At 48.6% G+C, this 17,608-nt stretch overlaps 2 protein-coding genes across 3 annotated transcripts in view; one reads left to right on the forward strand and one right to left on the reverse strand.

Annotated features, from left to right (window-relative positions):
- The first annotated feature begins 1,836 nt into the window (after window positions 1-1,836).
- On the forward strand, window positions 1,837-4,521 carry ISL2 (ISL LIM homeobox 2). The gene is made up of 6 exons (XM_086471757.1): window positions 1,837-1,894; window positions 2,901-3,090; window positions 3,286-3,548; window positions 3,689-3,972; window positions 4,072-4,242; window positions 4,405-4,521. The coding sequence occupies exons 1-6, from the start codon at window positions 1,837-1,839 to the stop codon at window positions 4,519-4,521; spliced, it is 1,083 nt and encodes a 360-aa protein (XP_086327883.1).
- A 2,742-nt stretch (window positions 4,522-7,263) lies between these two features.
- Window positions 7,264-17,608, reverse strand: part of SCAPER (S-phase cyclin A associated protein in the ER) — a 164,857-nt gene continuing 154,512 nt past the window's right edge. For both annotated transcript variants that reach the window (XM_086471462.1, XM_086471461.1), the window contains 3 exons: window positions 11,659-11,850; window positions 8,955-9,006; window positions 7,264-7,417 (listed from right to left, as the gene is read on the reverse strand). In XM_086471462.1, coding sequence (XP_086327588.1) covers window positions 7,323-7,417; window positions 8,955-9,006; window positions 11,659-11,850 — 339 coding nt within the window. In that variant the 3' untranslated portion in view covers window positions 7,264-7,322. The remainder of the gene's footprint in view (window positions 7,418-8,954; window positions 9,007-11,658; window positions 11,851-17,608) is intronic.

The following is a 17,608-nucleotide window of genomic DNA, read 5'->3' on the forward strand; positions in this document are numbered from 1 at the left end:
CCAGCTCAGCTCTGCCACTGGCAAACAAGCCATGCTAACGGCAGGCAGCGGTTGGACCACAAACCCCAACAGGCGCCACGGCCACCCTGCCACTGCCACACAAGCAGGGGACACGTGGGCTCGCCCTGCCCTGAGGATGTCATTGCCACACCGCACCTCTGTGCCTTTGCACCTGCAGGGGCCAGCAGAGATGCCAAAATCCCCTGGCAACACTAACCCCTGCTGAAGTGGGTACCCCAAACACCATCCTGCTTCCCCCCTCAGCTCTTGTGCAAACTTAAATGTTTGCTTTCAACATTTGGGATCCTCAAAAGCATAACAGTGGCTGTGGTCAGGCTGGGGAGAGTGGGTCAAATCTCAGTTGCCTGTTATCCCAATTGTCCTCTCCACCCCTCAGCTTCTGGGGTTTCATACCTACAGGGTGCCTGACTTGTACAAAAAAACAAGTGCTTCAGCTGCAAAAGCCATCCTGTCTCCCTCCTCCGAGCAAAACGAGCACAGCCTGCTCTTCCTGAGCCAAATTTTAAAGTCACCATGTCCTTCCCAAGCCGTACAGGTCTATGCCTGTCAAATTCCGTGTGTAAAACCAAAAAGGTGATTGTGTGGAGGAGAGGGACAGGACCAAAGTCCCCAGACAGCAGCAATGCCGATTCCAGCACGTATAAGCTTTCATGGACCTTTTGAGTTACTCGTGCCGCTGTGCTGCGAAGTCTTGGGGAATTTAAAACTGAGTCAAAGGTCGCTAAAGTGCTCTCCATATTTTCCTGCTAATGCACGGGAAGCCCACGGAGACAGGGAGGAAAAATTACTAGAAGGGATAAAAAAGCAAAGGGCGAGGTTCAGTTGCGGGATCAGGTGCACGAAAATGCGGTAAAATACTATTTTCCCCTCTAATTTCAACTTATCACGCAGCTGCTGCCCGAGACGGCCGCCCCGACGACGCCGGCGGTCCCGTTCGGGTCCATCGGGGCGGCCCTCCCGCACACGCCCCCCAGCAGGGAATCGCTCCGCGGGCGCGCAACCTTGAGCCAGCGTCCGCAGCGGAGAGTCCTTGCCGTCTGCCGCCGGGATGCGCCTCCGCGCAGCGCCGGGGACTGTCCCGCCGCACCCGCCCGCGGGCACCTGCCTGCGACACGCCGAAAGGCAAGAAAAAGGGACAACGAAATCAAAGGGGAGACAGAGGGAAAAGAACAGAAAAAGGGAAATAAAAGAAGGAGAAAATAAAAGGAGAAATAAAAGTAAAGGAAAATAATAGGAAAAACAAAGGGGAAAATGCTAAAATGAATTTCCATCTCCTCGGGCTGACGATGCCGCCGTCCCCTCCGCGTACGCCGTCCCCCGGGGCGCACGGCGCCGGGCACCGCACCAGGTGGTCGCGGGGTCCCACGGGCGGCCGCGGCTGCCGGGTGGGTCCAGCGGTTGCCCGGGGCGCTAAAGTGCGCACCCACCGCCCGCGCGGAGGAGCTTGTCCCGCGGCGCACAGCGCTACCCGCCCCGTCCGGGCCGGCGTCGGGCCACGCCGAGTCGGGCTCCCGCGGGGCGGCGTGGGGAGTCCGCGCCCCGCCGCGCGCCCCCGCGCGCCCATTGTTCACCATGGCCAATCCGCGGGCACCCTCCCCGCGGCCGCCAATCGCCTCTGGGGGCCGCGCGGTGAGGTCAGCGCCGCCCCCCCCCCCCTCCCCCGCGGCCGGTGCGCGCTGACATCACGGCACGGCCCGGCGGGGCGGGCCCGGGGGGGCGGGCGCGGCCCCCGCCCCGCGCGGCGCGGATAGTGGTGGAGCGGCGGCGCCGCATCCCGCATCGCGCATCGCGGCCGGTGCGCAGGGGGCCGCCCGCATGGTGGACATCCTCCTCCCGCGGCCGCTCCCGGGCGCCATGGGGGAGCCCTCCAAGAGTAAGTGCGCGCAGCGCAGCGCAACGCGGCGGCGGGGCGGGCGGGCGCGGCGGGGCGGGCGCGGGGCGCTGCGGGACGCCGAGGGGCCGAGCTCCGCGCCGCCGCTGCCGTCGGGCGGGCTGGCGGCCGCCGCGCCGCCCCAGCCCCGCGGGCGCGGTGACAGCGCCGGGAAGGGCTGCGGCACCGCGGCGGGCGCGGGCGGCTGCGGACTCGGCCCGTGGCATCTCCGGTGCCGCTATTCCCGTTCGTGCCCCGCGCTCCCCGGCCTCGCGGGCTCCGTTTCTTACCGAATGTCTGTCCTTCGCCTGTCCGCGCTGCTGCGCTCGTTTCTTTCTGCCGTTTCCGTTTCTTTCTCTCCTTCCCTCTGCTTCTTCTTTCTTTCCTTCCCTCCTTCTCTCTCCACGTTACTGTTTTCCTTTCTTTCTCTCGTTCTGTGTTTCGGTTTGTTTTCTGTTTTTTAAATTTCTCTTTCCGTTTTTATTTATTTCTTTCTCTTTCTATTCTTCTGTTTTTGTTTGGTTCTATTTCTCTTTCTGTCTTTTTGATATCTTCTCTCTTGCTGTTTTCATTTGTCCATGTTCCCATGTTTTAACTGTGTCTTCCTGTTCTTTTCGCTGATTTTGTTTCTTTTTTTTCTATCATTCCGGTTTTATTTCTTTTTCTTTCTTTCAGTTTTTCTTCTGCTTTTCTTTTAGTGTTTCTGTGTTTGTGCGTTTCTGCTTTTATTTCCTTTTCCCGAAATTCTACTTTTATGTCTCTGCCTTTCTGCATTTATTTCCTTCGATCAAGTTTCTAGGTTTTTTATTTCTGTCTGTATTTATTTCTCTCCTTTTGTGTTTCCATTCTTTCTCTCTCTCCGTGTTTTTGTCTTTATTTCTCTTTCTTCCTATTTTGGAAGAAGAAAAAAGGAAAAAAAGTTTTTTTAAAAAAGTGTCTTTCCCTAATTCCTGGCGCTTCTGCTCTTGCACATCGCTGCCCCTGACCGTGCCCCGCTCGCTCCCGGCAGGGCGGCCGGGGCTGGCCCTGTGCGCGGGCTGCGGGGGCCGCATCCAGGACCCCTTCCTGCTGCGAGTGTCGCCGGACCTGGAGTGGCACGTCGCCTGCCTCAAGTGCGCCGAGTGCGGGCAGCCCCTGGACGAGACCTGCACATGCTTCCTGCGCGACGGCAAGGCCTACTGCAAGCGGGATTACAGCAGGTGACCCCGAATGCGCCGACGCTCGTTAAAAACCAAACCAAACCAAAACCCGAAAAAGCACGAAAGCCCCTTAAAACCCCCGAATTTCCCCCAAACGAAAACCTGACTCTCGGCCGCTGCCCGCCCCCGCGGCGCCGCCCGGAGCGTCCCCGACGGCGCGGCCGTGGGCCCTGACGGCGCGCCGCCTCCCCGCAGGCTCTTCGGCATCAAGTGCGCCCAGTGCCGGGCGGCCTTCAGCAGCAGCGACCTGGTGATGCGCGCCCGCGACCACGTCTACCACCTGGAGTGCTTCCGCTGCGCTGCCTGCGGCCGCCAGCTCCTGCCCGGCGACCAGTTCTGCCTGCGGGAGCGCGACCTGCTTTGCCGCGCCGACCACGGGCCGCCCCCCGACGGCGCCGCCGCCGCCCGCGGGCCGCGCAGCCCCGCGCTGCCGCCGCCCGCCGCCGCCCACCTCGCAGGTACCGGCTCCCCCTCGGGGCGTGCGGCGGGGCGGGGGTGGGGGGGGTGGGGGGGTGAGGGGGACGGGACGACGACTACGACGCTGAGGCGGGCGGGCGGCGCTGACGGTGCGCGCCCTTTCCCGGCCCGCCCGCCGCAGAGCCGGTGCCCGGGCGGCCGCCCGCCCCGCGGCCGCCGGCGCACAAGGCGGCGGAGAAGACCACCCGCGTGCGGACGGTGCTGAACGAAAAGCAGTTGCACACGCTGCGGACCTGCTACGCCGCCAACCCGCGCCCCGACGCCCTGATGAAGGAGCAGCTGGTGGAGATGACGGGGCTCAGCCCCCGCGTCATCCGCGTCTGGTTCCAGAACAAGCGCTGCAAGGACAAGAAGAAGTCCATCCTTATGAAGCAGCTCCAGCAGCAGCAGCACAGCGACAAGACGGTGAGCGCCCGCCCGCCCCGCCGGGGAGGGAGGTGTGGGGGGTGGTCCCTGGCCGGCGGGCTCGGGAGGCAGCCGCGCTGAAGCCCCGTGTGCCCGCAGAGCCTGCAGGGCCTCACCGGGACGCCGCTGGTGGCCGGCAGCCCCATCCGCCACGAGAGCGCCGTGCAGGGCAGCGCCGTGGAGGTCCAGACCTACCAGCCGCCCTGGAAGGCGCTCAGCGAGTTCGCCCTGCAGAGCGACCTGGAGCAGCCCGCCGCCTTTCAGCAGCTGGTGAGCCGCGCCGCGCCGGGCCGCGTCGGGCCGCCCCGTCGGGCGGCGGGGGGCGGGCAGGCTCCGGCCCGCCGGGCCCGTGCGCTGCGGGAGGGGGACGGGGCCGGGGGACACACACTCACACGACACCGCGCCGGGCCCTCACCGCCGCTGCTCCCCCAGGTCTCCTTCTCCGAGTCCGGCTCCTTGGGCACCTCCTCCGGCAGCGACGTGACCTCGCTGTCCTCCCAGCTCCCCGACACCCCCAACAGCATGGTGCCCAGCCCGGCCGAGACGTGAGGCGGCCTGGCCGCCCGCCGCCGCGGGACTTCCGCATGCCTGCGCTCCCTGCATGAGACACCCGGCCCCGGGCCGCTCCCAGAGCGCCGGACAAACGCCTTTGTTTTTTAATTATTCTTATTTAAAAACAAACAAAAAGTACGTTACTGACGGCCAAAAAAGCACCGGGATCCTCGCTGCCTTCACCAGACCGGAGAGAGAGCCCCCGCCCTGGTTATTTCGTTGTTTTGGGTTTTTTTCCCTGCGGATTTCGATGTTTCTTTTCCCCAAAGAAACGCGGATTTCCCCGCTGGAGCCCGGCACGGTGACAGGCTGCCTCGCCCGCCGCTTGCGCCGGGGACGGCTTTTCTTCCCTTTTTGGAAGCGAAAAGAAGAAAAAAAATACAAAAGAGGGAGAATCCCCCGGCGTGCGCGCCTTCCCGCGGCCGCGGAGCCGGCCTGGCTCTCCCTCCGCGGAGCCGCGCCGTCCAGCCTCATCTCACGCCGATGCCTCTCCCGGGCCACGGCGCCCGGCCCCGCACGATCGCTGGAAAAACGGGACACGGAAACGAGACTTTTTAACGGGAAAACCAGTACTAATAATGTTAAGTTATCAATGGATGGAGGACGGATTGTTTGAGCCTTTAACGAACAAAAGTAAGTTATTGTTATTTATTGTCAGAGTCAGCGGTTGAATAGTGGGATTAAATATTTTGGACTTAATAAAAAAGAGAAAAAAAGAAAAGGAAAGCATTGAAACGAAAAAAAAAAAAAAAAGGGCGGGAGGGCGGTGGAGGGGCTCCCCGTGCGCGGAGCTGCGCTGCCGGCCGGGGCGGGTCGCGGGGTGGGTAGCGGAGCGGGTCGGGTTGCGGGTCGGGGTGCGGGTCGGGACGGGCGCAGCCCTGACTTTGCCGGCACGGCCTCCCCGCACGGCGCTAATCGGCTTTCCCGACCGGGGCTGGTTATTTATAGTCGGGGAGGCGGAGCGCAGGTTTCCCTTTCGGAGCAGCCCCCGGGCCCGGCCGGGTCGCGCCCGCACCTGCCGCGGTGCGGGGCCGCCTCGCCTCCTCCCCGGGGGCGGCGGGGGCTCCCCTGGGGCGGCGGCGGCGGGCCGAGCCGTCCCCTCGCATGTTTTCGTCCCCCCGTCTAGACGCAGGCGGCGGCTCCTTATCGGCCTCTGGCATCATCTGGGAGCGCGGCGGGAGCCGACCTGGCTCCCGCGCCCTCCCCGTTACCCGGGCGCAATTGCGCTCAGGGACGGCTCCCGGCGGGATCGCAGGCCCGGGCAGTCTAAAACCACGGCGAGCTGCCCCCACGTCCCCACCGCCGGGCAATCAGGCCCGCATCCTCGGGGAGTGTGACGGGGGGCCCTACCCGAGCCCCCCCCCCCCCCCCCGCTGCAAGGGGGTGGGCAGCGCGGTGCCGGAGTGGGGACGGCTCCACCACCCCGAGGGCCTGAGGCGGCGGGTGTACGGCGACCGGGACCCCCGGGCGAGCTGGCCCGCGGTGCCGTCGGGGCGCACGGAGCAGCCCGGGCTGCCGGGGACGCGCCGGCGAAAGGCCGACAGGCCGCCTCAGCCAGGGGCTCCTCCGCTACCGCCGGGGCGGACGGTCCCCCCGGCCCAGGGACAGGTGGGAAGGGGTTCTCCCGCCCCCCTAACCCCGCCGCGGGGCCCCCGCAGTTACCTGGCACTGGCCGGGTCGGGTTTCAGCTCCCCGCGCTCTCCCGGGCCTAGACTGAAGCAAGCCGTTTCCGTCACCCGGGAGCGGGGCAGCCCGGGCCGTAAAATTGCCTCCGCGGAGGCGGCCGGCGGAGACCCGAGTCCCCGGGGAGCCCACGCTCCCGCCTCGGGCGGCTCAGCGGCCTCACCGGGCGGGTCGCGATTGCCGCCGGCGGCTCAGGTGCGGGCCGGGCCTGGCCTGGCCTGGCCGCTGGGGCCGGCGGGGTCGCACGGCGAGGAGCGGACTGCGAAATGGGGACGGTCCCGGCCCGCGCGGCCCTGAGCCGCCCTCGGCCCGGCATCACCTTCCCTGAGGAAGCGCCGCGTCCCGGGGCGGCTCGCGGCCCCTCAGCCGCTCCCGCGCGCGGGCCCTGCCCAGAGCCGCCGCCGCGGGGCCTTCTGCGAGAGGCGCGGGAAATGAACCTCGCCGAGACACGCCGCCGGTTTCACCTTTTAATGCCGCTTCGTGGATCCCTCACCGCTAAGAGAACATCACCAGGTTTAAACAAGTGTTATTAGTGTCTTATCAAAACGTTAAAAAGGAGCGTGGTTTAAAAAATCCGTGTTATGTGATTTATCCCAAACCACCCCGAAATTACAAGCAAACTTCCCTCAGAGCCAAATCTGACCAGTTCTTTAGTCTTTTGATTAACTGGAAAGTCATCTTACAAGACTTTTTTTTTTTCTTCTCTCCGAGCCTTGTGTTGCTCATCGCAATTCAAACACACCAACATTTGTAACGCAGAAGTCACACTACAGGCAGAATAAGTTATTTTATTACAAGATATACAGAACATATTTTCTCTATTTGCAACCTTATTTCAGCAGTTCTGCAGTGCAAGTACTTCCACCACATCACAGAGTAGAAAATACCCAAGTCATGACACAGGATACGTGAATGAAATAAACGCAAATTATCAAAATTACAAAACAGAACTTGGAAGTATCTACAGTACTTACGATATAAATAGTGCAAATTATGTATCTACAGCATAAGTATTTAAAGTATCAAAAAGGTTTTGGAATAGCCTTTTAAAGAAGGTAGTCAGCAGGAACTGGTCAGCATGGTGACATCAGGGATTTTAAAACCAAACACACCACTTATTTTTTCAAGAAGAACTGTCGAGCTTCTTCCCAGGACTGGCGGGGGAATCTGTTGGACAGCTCAAGATAATCTTGAGAATTGAAAAATTTTTCTGTTGAAAACAGAACATAAAATTACCAAGTTATTCCCTCTCAAGATAAGATGGCAATAAAACAGCAATAATGAAGGCACAGCCAATTTGAGATACTTCAAGTCATTTACTCCCCTCCTCCTAGCAAAAACTTGACAAATCACGGGGTGACACTCCTGTGGAGCTCTGGACATGGAGGCTGGGCTTTAAAAATGGGGGCAGACGGCTCTGATGAGCAAAGACTTAGATTTTTAAGCTTCTGGATCAGGCGCTCTGCTTTACGCATTGAAACATTACACATCTTCACACATTTTATGTTCTTGGACCCACCGGGGACCAGTTTTGCTCCCTGATTCCAAGCTCACGGCACGGTTACGAACGCAGCTTTTACTCCTACGAGTCCTGCTGGTGACGCGAGCAGGACCCTACACGCACGCACAGGTTTGCGGGGTCCAACCCTTTGAGCAGCACGTTGCAGCGCAGCACCCAATAGTGAAGTCTGCGCTTTCAAGTTTTATTCCGAGCAGCGCTATTGTCCCCTTTTGGTTTTTGGGGACAGCATCCTTCATGTTCAAGTGATATAATGGATAAAACCAATCCTGCTTATGCCATTATTAAGTCAGCTTTTTTGCAACTGAGGAACGTTTAGAAATCACGCTCACATGTCACCACAGCCACCTTTGTTTACAAGTTCATCCAGTTTAAATAGGGAAAATCAAAAGCAGTTTTCCACTTGGATTTTAGATGTTTCTTGAGCAGATTCTCATGCAAACACAATCCTGGAAAGTTTGTGCTGCAGGTAGAATGTTGACAGTAAAAATCTCCATAAAGTGATGTTAATTTTATATTTTATACTTTATTTTTAAACACAAAGGTTACGTTTTAGACCTAGAACTGCTCATCTTCTGACAAACATTCAGCAAATGGTGGTGGATTTCTGCTTGCTGTTAGGGAGAAATGACTGTCTGAACGACACACTTTATGCAAAATACGGGCGACTCAAGACCAGATTCCCATCAACACACTTGAATTTCAGACGTGCTTAACAAGTAATAGCCATCTTACTGAGAATCGTTCAAACTGCATTTTACACAGTATTTACAGCAACGGGGGGGGGGGGGGGGGATTGCAACTCTTCTGCAAACTAACAAACTTTACAGGATAATTACAGGACAGTATTCTACTAATTTTTGGCTCCCTGGGTGTCTTGGCATGGCTGCGTGGCTTCTGCAACCTGAAACTTCTGAAGGTAGCCTTTGTGACAGCGAATTAAATATGCGCACATACAGTATCTCATTTTAAGACCTGATACCCCATAGCATTGAATAAAGATTAACAGTCTGAATTCCTGGTACAATGAGCAGCAGACTGGGAGACACGTACGTTTAAGTTAGAATGTAACCTAGGTAGCGTCTCCCCAAACTGTAAAATCATGTTGCAATGTACTGTATTTCTTTCATCGTGATGCAGATTCAAAAATTTTAAATCACAGGAAAATACAGTATCTGCTCATTTTGTTACCCAACTGCTACCCTGTTACATTTCATTGGAGACGTACCCCTCTGCTGGGATAACTGATTATCCATTGGGCCTGAACTCTGTGCAAAATCCTATGGGGAAAAAAAAGAAACGGCATCAGGTTTTCAAATCTTACATCTGAGGAATTAAAATAAGATTTTTAAGTCTTCACAGTTGCTCAAAAATACTAATACTTTATAAAAGCTGTAAATTAACAAACTCTGGCTTGTTTGCTGCACACCACAACAGAATACTGCCAGCACTTAAATTCTATAATATACAGGGGACTTTTCTACCTTTTATTTATACTTTTTTTAAAAAAATACATACTTTTCATACACAACAGGAAAAACCAAGGTTTTAGTTTCTTAGGAAATAATTATTATCATGACTTTTAATTTAGGAGAACATTTACTATAGCCGTGTTTCTTTAAAGAAATGCTGGCTTAGATTTATGCTCCCAGCTCCAAATACACTCTTACAAAATTCTTGAACTATCCCAGTTTCATCGCTATGCTTCCCAGTGACCTGGGAGCCTGAGGTCCCGATCTCCCGAGAGTGAGCGAAGCTCCTGCACAGAGGTGATCAGCTCCGGCCAAGGCTGCAGCCTGCTGCATCATCAGCCGAGGCGCAGTTCACCTAAGTGCCCGACGCGAGGGGCGATCCCTGCTGCTACCAGACGGGATCCTGCATCCTCTGGAGTCAGCAAGGACACGGACTTCGTTCGGAACAGCGTAGGGCTGCCCCAGGACGGAGAGGGCTTTTAGGAGCCTATCTTTTGCTGGAGTAGTCACTGAGCAGAGACAGTATTATCTGACATAAGAGATACAATTTAGCAAATCACGGATACTCCTAAATGTTTTTTCATTCTCAGCACATCTAGAAACAGAAGTAACAAAAATAAAAAGGATGATGCAAACTTCAGATGATGGAACTAAATCTGTCGGTAGGGAGGTATAACGTGGGTCACTGTCAAATCCATCAATCATTTTCCTTCGATTTATGCTGCACACATTTAACACACGGTATTTAAGTGTTATATTCGTACACACCACCAACCTTTTACATAAACTGGACTTCTTTTTGCATTCCCTGGCACAGGAAGAATCTCATTTTCTAGTCATGGGGAAACATTTTACAGTCTTTCCCAAACCTTCCACCGAAGCAAATGAGAGATTTGCTTGACAAACAGCAGTGAGTTGAAATAAAAGTACACAGGCAAGTCTCTTCCGTGTATGCGGGTTTCTGAGCATTCCTTGGTTCCTTGCAGAATCGCTCTGTGTGTGTGTGTGTGTGCGCGCACGCAGACATGCAACATCTGGGACTGGATTTTAAAATGGGTAAAATACCAAAATACCAGTGAAGTCAGCAAAGACACGATACTTAACAGCACACGAGGGTCTTCTATATTTTAATATAACACATTTTTTAAAAGCATGCAAAAATAGTATGTGACTAGTATTCTTTAACTGAAAATCAAATTAAGAACGTTGACCCTTGTACATATACTTACGTTTTGCTGTAGCTACTGGTGATTTAAATGCCATTCTCTCTCTTACACACAGAAATCAAAGTAAATAACCTTAATTATTCATAAAGGGAACACTCTCTTCGTTACTTTTGGCTGAAAAAAACAAACTAAACTTGCTGCATTTTACTCGGAATACTTAAATTATTTCTTGCACTGCAACTTCTACATTGAAATCTGTAGTTTTACTATAAGAAAGTCAAAGTAAAAGATGAAGTATGGCTTCGTATTTAACCAGAAGTTCATTACTATATGGCAAATTCTTTTAATTAATAAGTTCCAAACTTATTTTAGTAATTATTTTAGTATTAAAAGGATAAAAGGTAGTTGCACTCAGAAGTTTGATGTTATGCAAAGGCTTTTAGTAAATATTTAGTTCTTGTGCCTTCTCTCCCAGAGCTGTGTCCTACCCTTGGACGTAGCTGTAAAGCATTAGGAAAAAGAGTTTGACTAACATTTCTGTATCAACAACAGTAACTTTCAGGTGACTGATACAGAATTACTAGACTCGTAAAAGCATATTATTTTTTAACAGTAGAGTGTTTACGAAAACAGCATTTATTCACTGCAAACAGTCAATAAACTGTATGAAAAACATGAGGCATGCATAAAACCTGATACATAAAGCACAGCATATAAATTTAGACAAAGGGAACAAAAATGCTGTAAATCCTTATTCAAAACAGTATTCGTAATGACCTCAGTGGCTTACTGTCAAAAACAAAGATTGCAAGATTAGACCGGTAACATATGTTCTGTGTATTTTCTGCAAAAAATATATACAATTCTGTTCAGTTCTCCCTGTAAATCTATTGTACACAGTACACAACTGTACATTTGTATGTAAACACATTAATATACCGATTTCAGATATGCTATATGTGCAGTAGTTTTTTAAAAAAATAAATATTTTAAGAATTGTCTTGTAATAGCAGGATCTACATCAAGTCTTCCTAGCACGTCCAGTAACTTTAATGAAAACAGGATTCTGCATGTGATAGTGAGAACCTGAACTACTCGGTAACCTTTTAGTGTTATAAGATGCCTCAAGTACAGGCATAATCTGTGGTTTGAAAAGAGCTGCAGAGAATCTTAAAGCACTTCAATGCTGTTTACTTGTTTTACTTAAGTCAAATGACTTCCATATACACAGCAAAGGCGAGAAAAACTGTTGCAGTTACCCTGCACACGGCTGTTACGCTACTGCGATAGCTACCTGAATGAACGTGGCGAGTAAAACACAACTCATCTCCTGCTCCAGGATGATCTTGTTCTGAGGGTTATTGTAGCAAGCTGCTATTAGCGAAGGGAAGAGCACTTTGATTAAACGAGGATCACTGAAATACTGGAAAGGCAACTGGCAGAGTTTTTGCAGCACCGTGGGGTGACGGCCAGATTGTACAATGATCTGAAAATACAAACATTAACAAAATCAGAACATGTGATCTATCTGTTCTCTTCCTGTTAACCACCAAGGGTGTTGAAGTCATGCTAAAAAAATGAGCATGGCTGAGGAGTAAATACTAAAAATAAAGCTTATAACATGTAGTCCAAACAACTTCTGTTTTAGCGTGCAAGTATTGTTTTTATTGCAGAGGAACACAAAGAATACAAGGCTGTGAAAATTCTTCCTGTATGACCCAAAAAGACAGTAAGTGAGAAGGGGATTAATCTGCAGATTACAACAAAACAGATAATTTAATACCTTCATTCAAAAGATGAAGAATTATAGCAAAGGGACTGTTGTAAGTCAGAGCTACAAAAAAACCCACCTCAATTTAAACACACAGTAAGCATGTCCTTAGGGGAAAAAAAATCAAGAAAGACATCACCAGGACTGTAAAAACCCTCCCGAAGCTCGATCATCCTTTACTAGAGTGCTCTCTGGCAATTAGAGAGGGCTCTGTTTCATGGGAGATGTCTGCCACGCATTCTCAGGCACCAAAAAGAAAAGGTGATTGTAAGCTGCACAGCAAGGAGTTTCAGGAAGTAGAGACTCAGAAAGATCCTCCCATCTGTATTTCTTATCTTAGTTTCTATCAGTGCCATTGACTCTAAAAGGAGAATTGTTTAGATAAATGGGACTGTTGTCATGAAGCAGGCTAAGTTTACAACTGTGTACATCTGAAGAAATAAGGCAATGCTATTACTGGTCTCCTGCAAAGAAACCTTTCCAATTTACTTGATATTCTCATAAAGTCTTTGTGATAAACTAAAAAAATGCCACAATCGGATCTGTTCCAAGTAACCTTGATTAGACAATTATAATATGAAAGAGCTGTTTGACCCAAAGTTGGCTTTTCGGCATAGGAGGAAGCTCCTATAAGGTTAGAACACTGTAAAACTTAGGGTCACGACTGTAAATTGTACTTGGAAAAACACAATTTTACAGGTACACACCCAGACAAGACTGCATTCAAATTAAAACCAGAAGGACAGAAAGAAGCAGTTGAGACCACAGGAACATAAATTACAGGGATTTACAAGTTTTCAAAGCACTTTTAACAATACCTTCAGAGCACACTCTCAGTTGATAATGCAGTTCAGTTTAAAAACAAGATCAACAAAGTAATAGTTTGCATTTTTTTCAGTTCACCAGCCAAAAAGACATTGAAAACCTTTCAAAATACTCGTAGAAATGTCTTAATGCCCTTAAAGACAGGAGGAATTTTTAAGACAGCCAAATATGTGACAAATAAGCATACAATAAGACATTGTTTGGAGGAAAATATCACTGAAGCATTTCGATGACTCCAAACTATCAGCTCCCACCCTGCAAGCAAGAGGGTGCCTTTTGAGTTTGTGATTACTGTTTGAATTTTAAATTAACCAGAGTTATATATATCTGTGCTTTTCTATGGTAAATTCTACAATCAGAAAAGTACTTAAAATCAATCGTAACTGTTAATTGGAACAACAGAACTCTTGATTTCTTTTTAATGGCCATGGTATACTTGATGAACAGGCAGAGGGAAAGAATTTTCACGGAGTTTTCATTTCACACTTCATTTCATTAACCTGTTCTAAAAATGCCATGGATAATTAGTGAACTCTTGCCAAACTAACAGTGCAGATACCCAAGTAGCTTCCATGGAATTATTATTTCATTATCTTTACCTTTTCAGCATTTTTACTACTATGACATTATCAACACTAAAGATCGGAAGGTACACACAAGGGCTGCTGATTGTTTTAATCTAGTATTTATCACATATGGAATCAATTTAATGATTTCAGCTCATGGTACTAATGCAGCTACTAAACCTGATACACTACATTATGTACTCCGGGAAAAAAAAAAAAAATATCATGAGTCACCCCTTACTGGAAAAACACCCAAACAAATAAACCTCTAGCAGAGCACATATTCCTTGTTTCACTGTCAACTGGCGGAGAAAGTGAAGTCCAGCACTTGACTTAGAAGATGAACAACAAAGAAAACAAATGAAAATCTTGTCTATGACTTCTTTACAGTGGAAAAAAAGAAAAAAGACCTCTTTTTTCTTTTCTTTTTTTTTTTTAAAAAAAAACCAAACCCACAGTCACTTGGCTTAATGATCCTAGGGAGTTTTGCAGGCCTCGAATACTTATCTTACAAAATGCTCTAATACAAGATACAAACTCCTTACTGTAATTCAGTGCAGAAAGCTTGCTCCTCCTCCTGCCACATCCTGCAATCCAGACACATTTACCTAGAATTAGCTTTTCTTGTGGCTCTCTCTAGCCTGAAAGTCAGATATGCCTGTCAAATGTAAGAAGATCCTAATTAAATCACTGCATTTCTGTACAGGCAAGCATTTAAGCACCTGCTTAACTTCAGATATGTGCCTAGGTTCCATTAATATTTGCTTGTGGTTTTCTTTTTCTGAATTGAGACCTATCAAATTAGTACAAGCTACATCCCTCTTTTTTTTTCTTTTTTTTTTTTTTAATCCAGAGCAGGCAATTCACATTGTTTTCGATATTTCATTAAAAAAATTTTGCTTACTTCCAAAATTTACAGATATTCATACAACTTTATTGGTTTTCCCTGTGTCTAGCTTAAATAAATTCCAAAGAAGATGCACCTGCTTAGCTCAGTTTATTTTTGGCCCAACACAGTAAACATTAGAATAACCCTCTGAAGACCCAAACTATGCACAGGTAAGAGACACAGCAAATATGTTTCTGAAATGCTATTTCATGATGAATTAATGTTTTCCTTTGTGCTACCAGCCAAACTCAAGACCCTGATACATTTCAGAGGTGGAGCCTCTGTTACAGAGTGTGGTGATGTGATTCAGGGTTAGCACACCAGAAAGCATCGGCCAACGGCACCACCTGCTCTCAATGTAAAAGCCTGCTGCAAATGAGAGGCTTCAGTCCTTTACTGTGCTGAACTGAAGCAACCTCTACACCACAGAAGCCAACAGTCAGCAAGGCTGAACAATATATGCCACTCAAATATGTGATTTTGTTTACTTTTAACCTTTGCTAAAAGTAACCTTTAAAAATACAATTTTCCCTGCTTGCTCTCTGTCCGAATTTCCAGCTTTCCTGTACCACATATGCTACGCCTACTGAATCCACACTAGCTGACTGTCCAGCATAATAACTAATGTGATGACCTTTGGGAACTTTTTAGTGAGCAACACCTTTCAAGGTTGCCTATCAGTTATCTTCTGTCACTCCCACCAGTTTATAGCCTTCTACAGGTCCTGCTAATTTGCTTCATCTCCAATAGCCAGCGGGTCAGGCACTCTCTTCTGCCCTATCTGGCAATCCCTGCTCCCGCGTGACTCTCTGGAACGTGCACTCTGCACTCGCAAGTGCAATAACAAACCTGATCCACTGTACTGGTATGTCTGAAGCTTACCACTCAGGAAAGCGTGATTCTCAAGTTTACTTGGGCCAATATTCACTACGTAGTATATTGCCTGGCTATTTGCTGCAATTCTTCTAGCTGTGAAAGTCTGAAGCAGTAGAAAAGTCAGTCTTTCAAAACAGACTTCAATGACAAAATCCAGCAATATGCCACACAGCACTTGAGCAATAAAAAAGGACAATCAATCACAAAAATTAAAAGCCCTTTACGGTATGGAACAGTAATAAAGTTGTGAGGGGAACTCATCAGTTCACTGGGAGCTGAGGCTTCCCCTGCCACTTAGGTAGGTGTCTGGCTACAGACCTGAGATGACTGCTGGAAGGGTATTCCATCCTGGATTCTGCAGTTCTTCCTTCTATTCCCACCAGAACAGCTCCACCAGCCTTCCTCTCCTGCCACTGCTTCCTGGCACCTTGCAAAGAAGATCTTCCCAGGACTGAAGGCCTTTGCTAGGGAACTAATAAACCATATGGACCCAAGTTCCTTGGGTACGATTTTCCTCTGGGTAGCAAAGGGAATGTGGCAGCTCATTTAATTTTTCTGTGAAGCTCCAAAGGCCCAAAAATAACTTTCTGATGATCCTGCAGGAGTAAGAATCACAAAAGTGCGACTCCTTTCCTTGCTTGCAAGGGCAAGCAGGTAACCGCTGGCATGCACAGGGGAAACCTTTGCATGAGAACTAGCAAGGGAAAGATGTTTTGGTGAACACTCCCAGTTCCATTTACATATGGTACATACCTACGTTTGTCTTTCACTTGATCTTTCTCTATATTCCTTTTATCATGAATGAAAACTACAATTACTTCTAAATGCATACGTATGAATTTTTGTCAAAGCAGGGTAATAAAATCTTCATAACTAATAGGATCCAGATCTTTTGAATGATACAGCAACGATACAGAATGTATCAGCAGTTACATGTCAAGTCAGAAGTAAAATCTTAGCAAGTCAATGGATAATTTTACAAGAAAATTAAAATAAGAACACTCTAGTCTTTGAAACTGTTATCTTCATAATCAGGTAACTGAGTTTATAAGCACCTTATAAGTAATAAACAAGATTTTCATTGCACAAACTAAACTGTCAGCCAGAAAGTTGAAGAATGACTGTATGTAGAATACTGAACAAATACTAGCCAAATTGCAGTGAACTGATAATTCATATATTCATATCATTCATATATTCATATGTCCTAATTAGACATGTAATGTAGATGCATACTACTAATTTTTCAAGAACTAGTAGTTCAATCAAATTGCCATGTCAAGATTTAAATTTCTTTTAGAAATTTCTTTTAGCTATGGAGTACCATTTTTGGTGACAATCTAAATTTCTGTTTCCAGGTTGTAATCGCACACAGTTTACACACGTAAAGCATTTTTAAAAAAGATAAACTAATTGAATTTAAAACTTTAAATCTCTGGAAGGTTGCAGGCAAAGAAGATTATGATCACAGACTGGTTTTCAAGATTTCTATGCATGTATGTTAAATATTGTTAGATATTTTATTACAAGTAACAAAAAAAATGGTTCAGTCTCAGACCAAGTACTTTTTAAGTCCATGTGTACTACACAAGGTTAGTCCAGGATTACTGCAGGGTGGAAATGCTGATTTTTAGAGCAATATTTAGTTTAGTTCTACTGATGAATTTAGGTTTTCTTGTTTCACTTGGACATTTGCAGCTCTGGAAAGGCATCGTTCATGTCAGTTATTTCTGTTCATATGTACCATAAAACCACTGGAATTATCTTTCAAAGAGGCTAATTAATTTTCTGGTCAGGAAGAACAGAAAGCCAGCAGCAAGCTTTTTGTCTATGCAAAGGCAAAACAAAGAACTGAGAAGTGAGTATTCAACTGATTCAGAAAGCCAGGTTCTCAATGAACTAAACTGTGCTAGACCAGAGAATCATAACACCAGGAATCAATTATTACTATTTACTGAAGATTATCCATATATTTAGAAAGCTACACGACATTCATCACGTGTCTAAAATGATAATAATATTTACCATTCTATTCAATTATTTCCTCAAAGATTGCTTTCCTCACCACCACAAAATAATAATGAAAAAAATCTCATCACAGTATTCCAAGTTAAAAATGAGCTGGTTTAAGCTTGGCAAGAAGCTGATCTCCTCCAAATATTGACAGTGGTCAGGTTACCAAGTTCAAGCCTAAATCCACAACAGGGCATGTTAACTGGTCAAAGCAGCTTCCCTAGCTATCAAAGGAAGCTGCCAAACAAGACAGTGCACTTGCTGTGACACACATCCATTTCAGCGTGGCAAGCAAATGGTAATC

Source organism: Leptosomus discolor, chromosome 11 (genome assembly GCF_034619465.1).
Source record: "Leptosomus discolor isolate bLepDis1 chromosome 11, bLepDis1.hap2, whole genome shotgun sequence".
Taxonomy (NCBI): Eukaryota; Metazoa; Chordata; class Aves; order Leptosomiformes; family Leptosomidae; genus Leptosomus; species Leptosomus discolor.